The sequence below is a fragment of the Acinonyx jubatus genome, chromosome D1 (genome assembly GCF_027475565.1).
Source record: "Acinonyx jubatus isolate Ajub_Pintada_27869175 chromosome D1, VMU_Ajub_asm_v1.0, whole genome shotgun sequence".
NCBI lineage: Eukaryota > Metazoa > Chordata > Mammalia > Carnivora > Felidae > Acinonyx > Acinonyx jubatus.
This window is the reverse complement of record NC_069390.1, coordinates 40,279,938-40,297,910: the sequence shown is the minus strand read 5'-3', so window position 1 is coordinate 40,297,910 and position 17,973 is coordinate 40,279,938. Positions and strand designations below refer to the sequence as shown.

Genomic DNA, 17,973 nt, shown 5'->3' with positions numbered 1-17,973 from the left:
TGAGTGGGGGAGGGACAGAGGCAGAGAGAGACACACACAGAATCCGAAGCAGGCTCCAGGCTCTGAGCTGTCAGCATGGAGCCCAACACTAGGCGCGAACTCACAAACCGGGAGATCATGACCTGAGCCGAAGTCGGAGGCTCAGCCGACTAAGGCACCCAGGCGCCCCCCAGACGGTGATTTCCTCTCTGGGAAACCATTCCGCCAAGTCAGAACTCTGTGCCTAGGCATAAATCTAATACAGACCGCATTCTGCCTTGCACTACATTTGCATACTAGCCTGCCACTGTCAGAGCCCAAGTCTTGGAGGGCAGGCTCATCTTAAGATCCTCATCCCTGAACAGAGCATGAGTAGGTGCTTGATCTTAACTGAATTTCTACTACCCATAAACGTTCTTCATAGTCATTTACATTAGTCATTATTGCACTCACCACCAGTTTCATAAGCACACAGTGTCATTCAAGGTATTTATTATTTATTTTTATTTAAATCCAGATTAGTTAACATATAATGTAATAATGATTTCAGGAATAGAGTTTAGTGATTCATCATTTACACATAACACCCAGTGCTCATCCCAACAAGTACCCTCCTTAATGCCCATCGCCCATTTAGCCCATCCCCTCACTCAACACCCCACCAGTAACGCTGTTGTCCTCTCAAGCTATTTTAAAGCTCGGGTTTGATGACATGAAGTATGATAATTTGGGCGATTTTAGCTTAGTGCCAGTGAGGAACAGGCTGTGGTATTAATTCCCTTCTAATTTTTTTTTTTTTTTACGGTTTATTTTTGAGAGAGAGAGAGAGAGAGAGACAGAGTGTGAGCGGGGGAGGGGCAGAGAGAGAGAGACACACACACAGAATCTAAGGTAGGCTCCAGGCTTCAAGCTGTCAGCACAGAGCCCAATGCGGGGCTGGAACTCACCAACCTTGAGATCCTGACCTGAGCTAAGCCGGACGCTTAACCGATTGAGCCACCCAGGCACTCTTAATTCTCTTTTAAATTGGCATCTAAGTGAGGTCACAAACACAGAGGGCATAATTGAAACCATGTGGACGTATCATTTTAAATTATTGCCAACAGACACATGCACAGGCTATCCCAATAGGTATTATTGTTTTGGATATGGACACCATGTGTTAGTTAAGCATACAGCACCAGTCAAACCAAATTATAGGGCAGTCTATCCTTCCACTGCACCGTTTATGTCACTTAAAAGCAAAGTAGTTTCCAAAGTGGTCTTAAAGCCATAGCTTACTCAGGAGTACCCTCAAAGTAACTGCACTTTATCAACTGGGAGGGTGCAGGTAATACATTGTTTAAAACGTTTTCTTGCTGGGGGCGCCTGGGTGGCTCAGTCGGTTAAGCGTCCGACTTCCGCTCAGGTCATGATCTTGCGGTTTGTGGGTTCCGGCCCCACATCGGGCTCTGTGCTGACAGCTCAGAGCCTGGAGCCTGCTTCGGATTCTGTGTCTTCCCATCTCTCTGCCCCTCCCATGCTCATGCTCATGCTCTGTCTCTCAATAATAAATAAACGTTAAAAAAAAAAGTTTTCTTGCTAAAAGTAATTTTTAAAAGTTGTAAAACAATTAACAAAAGCTAGTCTCTTAATTTTGCACTTAAGCCACTTAAATATCCTGGGTACTGCATAAAGTATATAAAAGAAACTTTCTCCTCAATCTGCATAAATTTCCTTCCACTCAATAAATTAGGCATCTTTGGGTGATTTTAAAGTCAAAGTTTATTTTATTCATTGTTTTTGATATTTGAGGAAAACTACAATGTAAACTGGAAAATATTAATCTCTGCACTATAAAATCAAAGAAGCATTTTAATCCAAGCCCCACTAAAAATCGTAAGAAGAAGACACTGCATGACTTCTGAAAAATTAAGAAGTGAACGTTAATACCACAACCGTGACTGGCAATTATCACCAAATCATAGCAAGGTAATGTGGTGGTACCGTTTCTTGACTTACATATGAAACCTACAACACAACTGCTAATAGTCAACACTTAAGGAAATAACTGACAGAATTATTTCTATAAGGTGGGCTTCTGTCGGGCAAGGACTATTACTCAACTTTGAGTACTCAAATTCTAACACAGTATTTGGAATAAGAGTAGATGCTCAGTAATTGTTTGTTGCATTGCATTGACCTTAATTTGCAATTAACATGGTGAACTCCTGGTAATTGATCTATTACACAGTATCCTGCAGTTAGGTTGTTGTTCAAGAGGGTATTAGAAATTAGATAGTAGAAATTATCTAATTTCTAATTAGATCACAGATACTAGAAAAGGCTAGTTTAAAAAATACAACAAATGGTTCTTTTAGTCTTACTTCCCTATTTTGTGCAAAAGGATAGTGAGAATACACTGTTAAGAGCGACACCAAAATAATCTACCCATGTAGTGAACTTACACAGAACTAATGCTTATCTCTTCAAACATCCAAGGGTTTATATCCCAATTAATTCTGGTGGGAATCTTTCCAAACATATTAAATACTCTTCTACATTCTTAAACATGGGACACTGGGTATAATTTCACTTTATCTTTATGATTTAAGCTCATTGTTACAAGCATTCATTACTATACTAAATCAGAATTAGTTTGATTCTTTTTAACTAGGATGTGTCTGCCCTACTGGGCTCCTATCTCTCGACCAGCTTTGGATTTGCCTATTATATGCTTTCAAAGCACTGGGAATTTCTTCACAGTACTTATTACGCTTGCAATTGTACATTTATTTGTGAGATTTGATTACAATGTCTCCCATACTAGATTGTATGGACCATGATGGCTTGTACCTAGTCCAGGTTTGCTCACCACTATATTTGCAGTGCCCAGTATGGTGCCTGGTGTATTGTAGGCTTCCAGGCAATACTATATAAATGATTAAATGAACGCCTATTTCATCGTATACTCCTCTCTGCTATTTGCTGAGGGCAAGTATGGGAAGTCAGGGAATCAATCTTCAAAAAACTCTGTTGGAATAAAAATGAAGTCAGCCTCTACATGAGAATAGAAGTAAGCCTTCTATAGTGTATAGAACCCCAGCTTTATGGTCTTGTGGTAACTATTTTGGCTGTTAGGCTTTTCCTTCTAGTGCTTAGAAAAAGTAGAGGCTATGTGTTTAAGTGCCTCTTGGCTGTGACACCTTGGGCACTAAACCTCAATTTTCTCCTCTATAAAATGATAAAACCAACCCCAGTGGATTATTTTCAGGATTCAATAAAATAATAAAATGCTCATCACACTACCTGAAATGTGTTGGGTATTAGTTGTTACTAATTAGTTGTGTGTTACGTCTGTAATAATATGCTACCTTTCATATACGAAGATACAGTTACTGACCCATCACCAAGGCATATGTGCTCTGAATCATTTCTTCAGGAGGGGTTGAAGGATTTGCTCAGAATAGCCAGTCCATCCATCCTCTTCCCCTTACGACTAATGGTTTTCAGGAAAGCCTCATATTTTAAACTTAAATTGCTTGGCGTTTATTCATAATCTGTTTCCACTAAAAATACATATTTCTCGGGGCGCCTTGGTGGCTCAGTTGGTTAAGCGTCCAACTTCGGCTCAGGTCATGATCTCACAGTTTGTGAGTTTGAGCCCTGAGTAGGGTTCTGTGCTGACAGCTTGGAGCCTGGAACCTGCTTTGGATTCTGAGTCTGTCTCTCTCTGCCCCTCCCCTGCTCATGCTCGGTCTTTCTCTCTCAAAAGTAAATAAACTTAAAAAAAATTTTTTTTAAATACACATTTCTCTATGCTACTAGCAGTATAGTTGGTTTTTGAGATGTTAGAGATCTATTATATATCCCAAGAAGAGGTTATAGAAAATTTCAAAAAGGACAGTCCCACTGGAAATTGCTTTTTCTTCAAATAATAAAAATTTTACCTTCCCTTTTAATATTTTAAAATGCACATAAAATTCTTTTTTTTTTTTACTTTTCAGTAGCTAGTTAATTTTTTTTAAGGTTTTAAAATTTACTTTGAGAGAGAGAGGCAGGGAGAGAGAGGGAGAGAGAATCCCAAGCAGGCTCTGCACCATCAACACAGAGCCTGATGTGGGGCTTGATCTCATGAACAGGGAGATTATGACCTGAGCTGAAATAAAGAGTTGGAGGCTTAACCAACCGAGACACCCAGGGGTAGCTAATTAATTTAAAGAGGGAAAACAAAATGCTTTCCTATTACTACCGATTTATTTTAAAGAAGAAACAATACCTTAAGCTGTGGATCTCTTGAAAGCACACCCAGCACAGATTCTGTAAACCAATACTGGACCTTCAGCTTATCATGTTTATTGTAATAAAGAGTAATTTTCTTTTAAAAGTATATTACTTTCAAAATATTCCCAAAGTGCTGAATGTGCTTTTAGATGAGGACCCATAAATTTAAATGATGCATATTGTAGATTGTAGATGAATGTCTACATCTTCTATAGATTTAAAGAACAGTTTAGATATCTCAAGAACGACAAAGAATGTTAGATTTCTTCCCCCTCCTTATCTAACTCCCTAAGGATTCAAATTACAGTGCTAACTGGAAACCGTCTACCTTAACCAAGCAGTTTGTAAGGGTAACTAATAAGATACAGAAGTTCTCAACCCTGTATGTGTTGGCAAAATTAAATGACCTTTCCTTTCAGGTAACTCTGTACTTTAGGATCAAAGTTTTAACTGTTGTTGGAGACCATGGATTGATGATGCACTGCTTTGGAGTTTCTCAGTTGCTGTATCTTCCTTCACTGTGCTTTGGATGACTTCAGATACTCCACTGGATCCAAGGATGCAAGGCAAACTTAAAAACACTTCATTGTTTATATCATAATATCCCTGAAATGAAAAAAACCCCAGGGATTATGATAGAGCTAAATCACTGCAAAAAATTAATATCATAAATATGGATAGCTCCTTTGCTTTTCTAGTTCCAGTACTAGTTGAACTTCTAAAAACTTTTCTCGTTATTTAATTTTTTTTAAACATAATTTATTGTCAAATTGGTTTCCATACAACACCCAGTGCTCATCCCAACAGGTGCCCTACTCAATGCCCATTACCCACTTTCCCCTCTCCCCCACTCCCCATCAACCCTCAGTTTGTTCTCAGTATTTAAGAGTCTCTTATGGTTAGGGCATCTGGGTGGCTGAGTCGGTTGAGCATCCGACTTCGGCTCAGGTCATGATCTCACGGTTCGTGGGTTCAAGCCCCACGTCGGGCTCTGTGCTGACAGCTCAGAGCCTGGAGCCTGCTTCAGATTCTGTGTCTTTCCCTCTCTGTCCCTCCCCTGCTCACACTTGTCAATCTCTCTCACTAAATAAATAAAAACATTAAATAAATAAAAACATTAGAAAAAAATCTCTTATGGTTTGCCTCCTTCCCTAACTTTTTTTTTCCCCATTCCCCTCCCCCATGGTCTTCTGTTAAGTTTCTCAGGATCCACATATGAATGAAAACATAGGGTATCTGTCTTTCTCTGACTTATTTCACTTAGCATAACACTCTCCAGTTCCATCCACGTTGCGACAAATGGCTACATTTCATTCTTTCTCATTGCCAAGTAGTATTCCATTGTATATATAAACCACAATTTCTTTACCCATTCATCAGTTGATGGACATTTAGGCTCTTTGCATAATTTGGTTATTGTTGAAAGTGCTGCTATAAACATTGGGGTACCAGTGCCCCTATGCATCAGCACTCCTGTATCCTTTGGGTAAATTCCTAGCAGTGCTATTGCTGGGTCATAGGGTAGGTCTATTTTTAATTTCTTGAGGAACGTCCACACTGTTTTCCAGAGTGGCTGCACCAGTTTGCATTCCCACCAACAGTGCAACGGGGTTCCTGTTTTTCCACATCCTCTCCAGCATCTATAATCTCCTGATTTGTTGACTTTAGCCACTCTGACCGGCGTGAGGTGGTATCTCAGTGTGGTTTTGACTTGTATTGCCCTGATGAGGAGTGACATTGAGCATCTTTTCATGTGCCTGTTGGCCTTCTGGATGTCTTCTTTGGAAAAGGGGCTATTCATGTCTTCTGCCCATTTCTTCACTGGATTATTTGGTTTTGGGGTGTGGAGTTTGATGAGTTCTTTATAGATTTTGGATACTAGCCCTTTATCCGATATGTCATTTGCAAATATCTTTTCCCATTCTGTCGGTTGCCTTTTAGTTTTGTTGATTGTTTCCTTTGCAGTGTAGAAGCTTTTTATCTTCATGAGGTCCCAATAGTTCATTTTTGCTTTTAATTCCCTTGCCTGTGGAGGTGTGTCAAGTAAGAAATTGCTGCGGCTGAGGTCAGAGAGTTTTTTCCCTCCTTTCTCCTCTGGGGTTTTGATGGTTTCCTGTCTCACATTCAGGTCCTTCATCCATTTTGAGTTTATTTTTGTGAATGGTGTAAGAAAGTGGTCTAGTTTCATTCTTTTGCATGTTGCTGTCCAGTTCTCCCAGCACCATTTGTTAGAGACTGTCTTTTTTCCATTGGATATTCTTTCCGGCTCTGTCAAAGATTAGTTGGCCATACATTTGTGGGTCCAATTCTGGATTCTCTATTCTGTTCCATTGGTCTATGTGTCTGCTTTTGTGCCAATACCATACTGTCTTGATGATGACAGCTTTGTAGTAGAGGCTAAAGTCTGAGATTGTGATGCCTCCCACTTTGGTCTTCTTCTTCAATATTACTTTGGCTATCCGGGGTCTTTTGTGGTTCCATACAAATTTTAGGATTACTTGTTCTAGCTTCAAAAAGAATGCTGGTGCAACTTTGATTGGGATTGCATTGAATGTGTAGATTGCTTTGGGTAGTATTGACATTTTAACAATATTTATTCTTCCAATCCATGAGCATGGAATGTTTTCCATTTCTTTGTATCTTCTTCAGTTTCCTTCAGAAACTTTCATTATTTAATTTCTAAACTCGTTGTTTCAGAAAATTTGTGTGAAATAGGAGGAAGCTGGTCAGAGACAGCCACTTTGTGTGGAGATAAGCTAGGCCCCTGCCATATGGGTAGCAGGCTGTGGGCCAAGAAAAAAGATGGTCAGAGTGGATTCCCTGGGGAGGGGCCCAGTCAAATACAGTAACCTGTTTTAAGTTTTCCTTTCCATGTTTTATTTTCATCCTGATATTCTGAAGTTTTCAAGAAAATTGGTTAAGCATTTGTGCCTTGTCTTGGCTGTGCTTTAGGAACTTTATTCTTGGGATAAAGTGGTAAAGGACAAAGTGAACTGGAGAAGCAGACTGCCAACCAGCTAAAACTAGTTAGCACATCAGTCTGGGGTGACATGGCTGGCTGAGGTGATAAATGACTTTACCAGAAGAACCAGAAGAGCTTTATGGAATATATAAACGTTTCTTGAGGCTTCTCCAAAATTACATGGGGGTGAGGGGCAACCTGGTAGAAATCCAGACTTCCCGTAACCAAGCAGATAGAGTTGAGACCAAACTGTCTCTTCCAGTGTGTTACCCTAAAAGCTAATGACATTGAAGACACCTGGGATACAGTCTGAGCAGCACTTTTTCTGAATTTATATTAATAATATAAAAGTTTAACATATGTAGAGTATAAAAACAGCAGTTACCTTTGCTAAAATTGATACAGAATGTACTTTCTTTTTATCATTTACAATACTGTCAACCAGGTCAGCCACTGATAGTCCAACAGACCAGGATCTTTGACCTTTTACCCGTAACACCTCCATGGCTCTAGGTTGTCAAAAAAATAAATAAATAAATAATAAGTAAATCTCAGAAAATGCACAAATATGCACAGTTTTACATTGTATAAGGTCTTAATTAGATGTATTTTTATTCAGAAATAAGACTTCTACAGCAATTGTTAGGAAAGCCTACAGATAATCTAATGACTAAATTTTTCTTAAAATGTCAGGAAGGTAGTTCACAGAGAGAAGATACAAATGGCCTAATAACATAGAAAGAAGCTCACCTCTACCAATATTCAACTACATATGAGTTAGAACAATACACCACTATTGCCTATCAAAATTGGCAAATTTAAGAAGATTGATACCTACTTTTGGAGAAGCTTCAGAGAAACAGGCATTCTCTTAACTGCAAGTTGAGTGATACAGTCTTTTAGGAGGAAGATTTAGTAACAACTGATCTAGAAATTCCCCTTCAGGGATTTTATTCCACTGCAATATGCTCAAGTATGCAAATATATGCATGTTTGTCTTGGATGAGACAGAAAAAAATTCTGGAAACAACTCATCAAAAGAGCACTCGTTAAATAAATCACTATCCAAATGTAGTACTGTATAGCCCTGAAGAGGAATAAAGTAGATTTATATGACCAATATGGAAACATTTCCAAGATTTATTATTAAGGAAATGAAGCAAGTTGCAAGATAATATGAATAGCATAAACTTATCATTATGCAAGTAATAAAAATAATAATGATAGTTTGCATAAGTACTGGAAAAATGTTTGGACACCTGGACACTAAACTGTTAACAACAGTTGTCTCTGAAGAATGGGATACTCCCAGCTTTTTGCTTTCTACTTTATAGATATCTGCAGTATTTGAAGTTTTATAATAGCAAACATTCTCTATGTAAAAAATAAAAAATGATTTACGTTAAATAAACATGTTTGAATTTCTTCCTTTTACAATTTCTTCCTTACATATGCAGGATTAGGTAGAGAATCAGATTAGAATGGATTATACAGTACACTACTCTTCTCAGTAGGAGAATATTCTTTCCAGTTGTGACAGTCTAAAAACCTTAAGCTGAAGGTTTAGAAACCTAAAAGTCTTGGGGCGGCTGGCTGGCTCAGTAGGTTGAGCATCCAACTTCAGCTCAGGTCCTGGTTTCATGGTTCATGGCTTTGAGCCCTGCATCGGGCTCTCAGGAGCCCTCTTCAGAGCCTCTGTCTCCCCCTCTCTCTCTGCCTCTCCCATGCACCTGCTCACTCTCTCTCAAATATAGACATTAAAAAAAACTTTTTAAAGCTAAAAGTCTACACCATTCAAACTGCAGAAATGTATGTGATTATGTGATGACGGGAAAACAGATGGCATAAAAATACATGGTGCATGGGGCACCTGGTGGCTCACTTGGTTAAGCATCTGATTCGATCTCAGCTCAGGTCTTGATCTCAGGGTCGTGAGTTTGAGCCCCGCATTGGGCTCCACACTGGGTGTGGAGCCTACTTAAAAAATATAATATGTGGTGTGTGGAGTACAACCTGTAAGGCACGGACCTTGGAAGGTGTCTGATCAAAGGCAAAAATACAAGGATCTATGCATTACACTTTTGTTTTTGCCTGAACCTATAATATGGCTTATCCACTCATATTAGACTAGTTCCCAATTAACACATGTTAATTTTAAGTGGTATGGACAAATTCTACATTAAGAAAATTCTTTTTTTAATGTTTATTTTTGAGAGTGAGAGAAACAGAGAGAGAAAGAGAGAGAGAGGGCGAGAGAGAGAGAGAGAGAGAGGGAGAGAGAGAGGAGAGAGAGGGAGACACAGAATCCAAAGCAGGCTCTGTCTGGGCTCCCAGCTGACACGGGGCTAAAACCCACGACTCACGAGATCATGAGCCGAAGTCAGATGCTTAACCAACTGAGCCACCCAGGCATCCCTATATTAAGAAAATTCTTAATATCCTCAGATGTTGACATATCAAAGTAGGAAATCACTGACTACAAATAGGAAACCTCTTCCACCCTGTATGTGTCCACTGAATATCTGAAATAAAGTTTGCAAAGCACTCTTGTATCTACTTTCAGATAAGAAATCAAAGAGGGGAAAGCACTGCTCCTTTGTACTTTAGAGTTGCCCATACTAGCTAGTTTTGTTTGAGGAAGACTGGTAAAGCAATGCTGTGTACACAGTTGTTATCATGGGAGCTACGAAGTATGTGATTTTCGGTTGGGTAAATGCAGATTGATGCTCAGTGTTACCTGTTGGACAACTGCACTTGAGAGTTATGACTCATCACTTCTTCTTGGCCACCCCATGTGGGCACTAAAATTAAAGGAAAAATTAATTATACTTTGCCAACAACTCCCTTAGGACTAAGATGTCATAAATGATCATTTGCAGTCAAGGGTATCTGTATTCAACTTGAAACGCTTTCCCCCTTTCTAGCAATAGTTAGTTTTCCACTGGGCTTACTGTGCCAAATGCTTGGGGCCTGCAATCCTCCAAAAGACGTGATCCCCTGAGCCTATCTGCGGCCTCCTCACCTGTGCTCTCTCATCAACCCTGGTTCTACAATGGCAGTGTACTGTCCAAGCAGAGGGCTTTCTTTTCTCAGCAGGCTGCACTGAAAGCACTTGGCATTTGCTCCACTTGGAAATAACACGGAGATTCATTTCGTTCACCAGGTGAGGAATAATTCAGTCACCTATTTTGGCTAGGCTTCCACAGCTGTTAGAGAAGCAGGGTCCTATTTGCTAAGAGGACCTTTCCAGCTACCATTTCATCTCACTATAGCATTTACAAAAACAATTCAAAAATTCAAAACTGTGCATATGAACTATTTACACCACATTTTAATATTAAATAGAAATTGCCAGAAGCATTTTGAAACCCCTTCTAATGGTCATCTATTTCTCATGTGCGTGAAGACAATTATTTGATACAAATCCGTACTTGGGTAGGCAAAACAAAAATACATTTGAATATATAAGACTATGTTTAAGATACAAGTCTTCTAAACTGCATTCAAAATTAGGCCATTTAGCGACAGGTCAGTAACAAAGGACACCCTATGTATCCAGACGACTCTTCTTCAAGCTCATTATAAGCTTGCAGGGGGTAGGGACCATGTGTTCTTTTGTTTCCTCTCACACATTTTTACCACAGTAAAGAATACACAGGAGATGATGCAGAACCGACTTCACACACAATCCATTATTATATTAACAAAGAGGAAAGCATACTTGCAACAGTTAAATTGAAAACTACAAAAAAAAAAATAAATCAAAAACTACGGAAAAGTTTAAAAGTTTTTATGTTAAAAAAAAAGCAAAACCAAAATTTGTTATATGAAAAATACAAATATATATGGACAGATTAAGGGAATTTAAAAAAATGTTTTACTTGGACAGAATGGTTGTATGTGAATTTTTTTCTAAAAAATTGTTGTGCATTATTGGTATATTCACAATAGGTAGAAAATTGGGGAAATATCCGTAAATGCTGTACTTCAACATTCAGCATGAGATGAATAAAAGGGGCAAGGGAGGAATAAGAGAAGACTCAGAAAGGACACAAAAAATCTGAAATTTAATTATGAGAGAGGGAGAGAGAGAGAGAGAGAGAGAGTGAGTATCATATTCTTTCCTCTCTACGCCCTGACTTATTAGAGCCATAAGGAAAGAATGGAGAGAAGGGGAGAGCTTCACTTTGCTTATGACACAGTTATTAGAATTTTCAATTAAGTTCAGATGGACTTTTTTTTTTTTGCTCATTTACTGCCCAGTCCTTCAAACTTCCTAAATATATGTTCAGCCTATTTTAAGGAGCCCTTTCAAATATTGTAACTAATCAATCCTGATCTTTCTGGCTCCATTCCTTAAGAACAACAATCCTCTGGCCCCCAAATTTTAATGAACAGTGACCATGGGATGACTCTTTCCCTTGTGTAAGACAGATGACCAAAGCAGATGACCTAACAGTCTGTTCTGAGGTCCAACCCTCAGATTAATCATCATTTGAAGGAGTTATTTACAGTTTACATATGATGTTAATATCATAGCTGAAAATAGCAGCTCCAAAGCATATTTCTGCTGACTATCTAATTTGGGGGGGTGCATAATATGAATGATCTTTGGTCACAAGATAGTATCAACATCATTCATTCCTTTCAAAACACTTTTATTGAGGCCATGCCAAGGTCAAGGAGCTTTTATAGTCTGCTGGAATAAACAGACAGGTAAATATGCAGTTATAACATAATGTGATAATGGTTATAACAGAGTCATGAACTTACTTAACCTGGAAAATTAGGGAAGGCTTCCTGGGAGAGGTGGCACTCAAGCCCAGTCTGAAAGGGTAAGTAGGAGTTAGCCAAGTTCAGGTTAGAATGGAAGGAAGAATCAGGTGCAAAAGCAAGGAGGCATGAGAGTGTATGAATCATTTAGAAAACTGTAGGCTGACCACCTGACTAGCATAGAAGGCCTGGCAGAATTGTGGAAGATGAAACTGGCAAGGGAAGCAAGAAACTGATCGTAAAGAGTTTTTTGTATGTCATGGGATTCTTCCCCCAGGCTATGGCTGCCATTTACCTCTGAAATACTTAAAGAGAATTCATTTTATTTGCACACCTGCCATCTTACAACTGTTTCCAAATCCTAATGCTGCTTTACTTCAAAGAGTAGTTTTATGTGTCCTTTTGCCAATTTTCTATTCATCACTGTCTTGTTGATTGCTGTAACAGAAACTACCATTTACTGAGTGTTTACACTATCCCAGATACTGTACTAAATGCTTTAGATAAATTATCTAATTAAGTCACAGCAAAGAAAAAGCACAGCTCTGAAGTCAGACCAGGGTGCAAATCTTACTAGATATGTAATCTTGGGCAAATAACTTAACTTCATTGTCTTAAGCTTGCTCATCCATAAATTTGGAAAACCCCCATCTCCTTTACAGAGTGTTTGTAAATTTTAATGAGATACGCAACATATTTAATACACATAGTAGGCTTTCAATAAATTATAATTGCTATTATTGTGGTGATGTCACTTATGCAAAAATATAACCAGTTGATGTCTACACATGAAACCAGCAGAGGGAGCCTCTATCCACTTCTGGCTTCAATGCCAAGGTAAGTATACCTATTATGGATATATCTCTCTCTAAAACAAAATACAAGACAGGATAAAAAGTGATTTGATGGTGGTGTCTAGACGGGACACAGGGAGATGGGTTGGGGAGAACATTGGTAGCTTCAGTCATATTGGTAATGTTCTTAATTGAGCACAGATTCATGAATATTCTACTATTATGCTTTAACACACATAATTTTTTTATATATGCCAAATAGTACAAAATATTATATTTTAGTGATCTTAATGCATGTGTACCTACATCCCTCTACCTCTTGTTCCCATTTGAGGTTCAACACAGAATTACCATATCCCTTCCTTGTATTTTTATCTTACTTCCCTTGGATCTCTCTCATAGCAAGTTAATGCTGCCTTTCATTATAGTCATTTTCTGTGTTAGATCTAAGCTTCCTAAAGATATAGTCAGGTTCTTACACATCTGTATAGCTCCAATAGAAGACAGCACTGTGCCTTCGGCTTATTTATCAAGTTGCACTATCCTTTATTTTCTCTTTACAATTTGAAATATTAATATAACCATATTGTGAAATATTCTTACTCATTAAAAAATTATAACTTATTAGGGAAACTGGCTAAATAAATTTTGACATATCCAGTAGTTTAAAAGAATGAGTGAGATCTATATATGTCATTATGCAACCATTCCCACGTCATGTCAATAAATAAAAGGGCAAGGTGCAGGATGATGTATGTCTATTTCAGACATGTGCTTATCTATGCACAGAACATTTCTGGAAGGCTACATAAAAGACTGCTAACTGTGACTGAATCTAGGGAGAGAGCCTGAGTATCTGGCATCAATTGGAGACTTATTTTTTACTGCATAGATCTTTTTGTACTATTTAATTTTTTGTAATGTGACTGTATGACTTTTTCAACTAAAAGAACAGCTTAATAATTTACACTTTCAATAAGAACATATGCACACAAAATACTCAAATTGGATCAGAATAAACAGCAGTTTAACAAAAGAATAAACATCACGTTTATTGGTTATATGGTTAATTACCATATAGCTAGCAACAGATTTAGCACAAAGGGGTGAAGAAATCACTGTGGAGTGATGTGATCAGGAAAGGCTTCACAATGTAAAACAAGGTCTAAGGAAAGGCTTCACAGTGTGAGTAAGGAGGGCTTGACCTAGACCTCAAAGGATGAGATTTGAGTATCTGGAGAGAGGGGAAGAAGGGCAAAGTTCCCTGGGGCTGAAGCAAAGCTGTGGGGTGGGGCTGGGAGGCACAACACCTGGGTTTTAGTCCTTCTTTGACCCTAAAACTATAGGCTCTTGGGCAAGTCACTCTTACCATCCCTGTATCCATTGCTGGGTCCCTAAAACAAAATGTAATCAGTGATCCGTTAGGTCCCTTCCAGCTCTCAAATAATATTACTACATCCTTAATTATAATTGGGAAAGAAGATTAGGGCTAGATTTGGGGACATCTTGAATGCCAAGCAAAGGAATTTAATAGTTTGGTCAGAGGAAGCCAGTGAAAGTTTTTGAAAAGAGGAGTATGATTTAGCAAGACTGAATTAACACATGAAAGCATATAGTACAATTTTGGCTAATATCATTATTAACTTGGCATCATATTTACAGGGTAGACAATGGGGAAATAGCAAACTAAATTGGGAGATCTGCAAGAATCAGAGAAGCAAGACGTAAGCATGGCCCAGAACTCAAATGGCACTACTGAGTAAAATATGGGGTCTCAGGTTTGTTTGCAGCCCTAGAGATTCATTACTCTAAGTCATCTGCCCCAAGTTTTTGCTTGCTATCCTTTTCTAGGATCCTATTGATTAGCGTTTAGTGTCAGGGAGCATTTTGAACTTGAAAAGTCATTCTACTCAATCACAGTGTTGGGTTTTGTAAAGGTTTATTCTACAACCTGACTCTTTCTAGTATTGAATTTTCTAGGTAGCCAGTACCAATTTACACAGATTTAAATACTTTTGTATTTTATTAAAATTTTCTCAAAAATTATACAAGTACTGTATGTCCATAGTGACAAAATTAGAAAACACTGACAAATACAAATTTTTAAAAGTTACCTTTAAGCCAGTTTTAACCACTGTTAATATTTTGTTTTAATGACATCAAAGCATATAGGAACCTTTAAATTCTAAGGAAATAGTTTTGAGAAGGTGATTTGCTTTGTGGCACTGTGGACTGACTCTCATTTAACTTTTAGTGTGCATGGTCTTTTTCCAGATTTCCAGTTAAAAGATCACCTCCTCATAGGCAGAGTAGTTCTTTTTCACATTGTGCTCTACCCCATAGGACCTACATGCTAAATAAAGCAATAGTAACAATAGTAATGTCATTTAAATGATGAAACAATGATTAACTGCCCCCAAATTACCTTTTCAACGTATCACTCTCATGCTCAAATACCTCTAATGCGTTCCCTCTGCCTGAGAATCACTTTCCAACTCTTCAATCAGGTATTCAAGGATCTCCAAAATGTGATTTCACCCAGGCTTATCTGGTTGAAATTCTCTGCGACATCTAGTTTAGATTTTTTTTTTATCCCACGCACATGCCATACTTAACATACTATGTGCCTTTGTCTGCTTCTGATTTCCCATTCCTGGAATATCTTTCCCACTCTTTGCTCTCTATTCAAATCCTATTCATTCTTTCAAAGTCCAGTTCAATAACGGCCTGTACAGAATTTTCTCCAGTCATTTCAACTCAGGTTAAATGCTCACTCATAAGCTAAGCACTCATTCTGGCACTTAATGAAATACTTTCCTATGCTTTCACTGTTAGCTAAAATATCATGTAAATATTTTTCTTACCGTTCTAAAATAATTTTTAAGTATGACGAAGAAAGAGATCATGCTCTATGCCTCTTTTATTTCATACTAACATTCTATACAGTAGTGAGTACAGAGTAGGCACTTATATAGTTGTTTAAATAAATAAAAAAGAACAAAATGAGGATAAAGAGCACTTCTGTCACCTGACCAACCTCACTTTATAGCTTAAGGGAAACAGTAAAGGAGTAAAAGGAAGAGATTCTCAAGTTGAATAGGGAAAGTATTCTTTTGGGATAGGAAAGGGGCTTTCCAGTCTGAGGAATGGAATGCTTTTTGTGGTAGGAAGAGAACAAGTGGCTGGTGAAAAAGGCCATGAAGATAAAGAAAGGGTGAAAACCCTGGTTAAAAAGGTGAGAAGCAGACAGGGAGGGTGGTACCTAGGAAGAAAGTCTGAACTTAGGAAACATAAGCAACAACGAAGTGTGGGGAGAATAAAGGAAAGAGTTCTATACATGCTTTAGGGTTTTTTTAAACGTGGCTCTCTAGAAAATGAAACTTTCAAATTAATCCTGGACTCTGAAACTCAACTAAAAAATATGAAACTAATCTTAAACTTACAGAAAAGTAAGTAAATGAGAATGACATACTTGAAGAGTCTACTCACAATACAGGGCCTATAAAACAAAAGCCAAGTAAGTGCAACTATTCTGGAATCTTCAGATATATCTGAATATCATGGCCTCTGGTGACTTAGGTTGTCAATATAATGAATTAAAATATATTTCTTACCTTTGTCTTCTCCCTGCTCACCAATAACCCATACTTGTTTTCCTGACATTTGTGCCTTCAAAACATTTGTAATAATGTACTGTAATCTCTGTGAATCCAGATTACATCCAATTCCAATCACTCGATTTGTAGGAAATGCACTCAGTTTCCACGTCACATAAGTCATGATTTCCACTAAATATTGCACACAAGGTGAAAATGTAAAGATTTTAAAAATACACTTCTAGCCTAGTTCTCATAAACAAAATATTTATTATTAAAAACTTTTTAAATGTTTATTTATTCTTTGAGAGAGAGACAGAACATGAGCAGGGGAGGGGCAGAGAGAGGGAAACACAGAATCAGAAGCAGGCTCCAGGCTCCGAGCTGTTAGCACAGAGCCCGACGCAGGGCTTGAACTCATGAACTGCGAGATCATGACCTGAGCTAAAGTCAGACGCTTATGCTACTGAGCCACCCAGGTGCCCCAAAATATTATTACTTTAATAAGCATAGTAGAGCTTCTACATATTTTTCTTAGGTCCTAAATGCACTTTGAGGCATTTTTAATGTATATTAAAAACACTAACCAGGTTTCAACATGATTTTACATAACTTTGTTGTTTAATATAAATTAAGAGTGGAAAATAAATATTTTTCTAGTTAAGTAAGAAAGATGAAAATGGGTATAGAAAGCCAGAAAAGAATGTTTGTTTTTCATCGACCAAGTTCTCTTTTATATCTTTTTTTCCTTTCTTTAAAAAAAAATTTTTTTTAATGTTTATTTATTTTTGAGAGAGAAAGAGAGCGTGAGCAGGGAAGGGGCAGAGAGGAGAGGGAGAGAGAATCCCAAGCAGGCCTCATGCTGCCAGCATGGAGCCCAATGAGAGACTTAAACTCACAAATCACAAGATCATGACCCGAGCCAAAACCAAGAGTCAGATGTTCAACCCCCTGAGCCACCTAGGCGCTGCTCTTTTATATCTATCTTAAGGTGAATTTCTATTTTTAAATTAAAATAATGATCATATACTCCCACTATGCAGTGCAACATTATGAACAAGCAAAAACACAACTACTTTTTTCTGCCATACCAAAGGGATGTCAGGAATTAAAGAGACTAGTGTCCCTCAAACAATTACTACAGAAAAACAATCAAAATGTACACCATACCCTTATACTGGGAACATTAAGAAACTCTGTTCGCCAATTTGAGTTTGATATCACCCAATTCTTTGATAATACTTCTTTTTCTTAGTAAACCAGTTCCCCAAACACTTTGTAATATACAAAAAGTTAGGAACACAGTGGCACGCCCACTAGCATTTTACAACACTTTAGAATTAACAAAATATCTTTCATATAAGCCACTGCATTTTTCTCTTTGGTGTTTAACCATTTTCTCACTGAAGGAGACATGGCCAACAACCTGGAACAGAATGATGGTGATTTGTCACAAAAAATCGTTCAGGTAAAAGCTTCTAGTTAATGCCAGTCGTAAGAAGTAACTGGTTGACCGGATATGGACGTACCGTATTGTTCGGTATAAGAGCAATTTGAATAGTCTAGCTGCCCTTTTATAATCTAGTTTTATGACTTTTATCAGTAC

General features: G+C 38.0%; 1 protein-coding gene across 5 annotated transcripts in view; it reads right to left on the bottom strand.

The window, feature by feature from the left end:
* Window positions 1-466: 466 nt before the first annotated feature.
* Window positions 467-17,973, bottom strand: part of UEVLD (UEV and lactate/malate dehyrogenase domains) — a 55,387-nt gene continuing 37,880 nt past the window's right edge. For 3 of the 5 annotated variants that reach the window (XM_015085774.3, XM_015085775.3, XM_027073009.2), the window contains exons 9-12: window positions 16,386-16,559; window positions 9,942-10,005; window positions 7,590-7,713; window positions 467-4,848 (exon numbers count right to left, since the gene is read on the bottom strand). In XM_015085774.3, coding sequence (XP_014941260.1) covers window positions 4,681-4,848; window positions 7,590-7,713; window positions 9,942-10,005; window positions 16,386-16,559 — 530 coding nt within the window. In that variant the 3' untranslated portion in view covers window positions 467-4,680. Of the gene's footprint in view, window positions 4,849-6,849; window positions 7,026-7,589; window positions 7,714-9,941; window positions 10,006-16,385; window positions 16,560-17,973 lie in introns of those variants that run through there. The other 2 variants (XM_053203396.1, XM_053203397.1) reach the window with 2 other exon arrangements.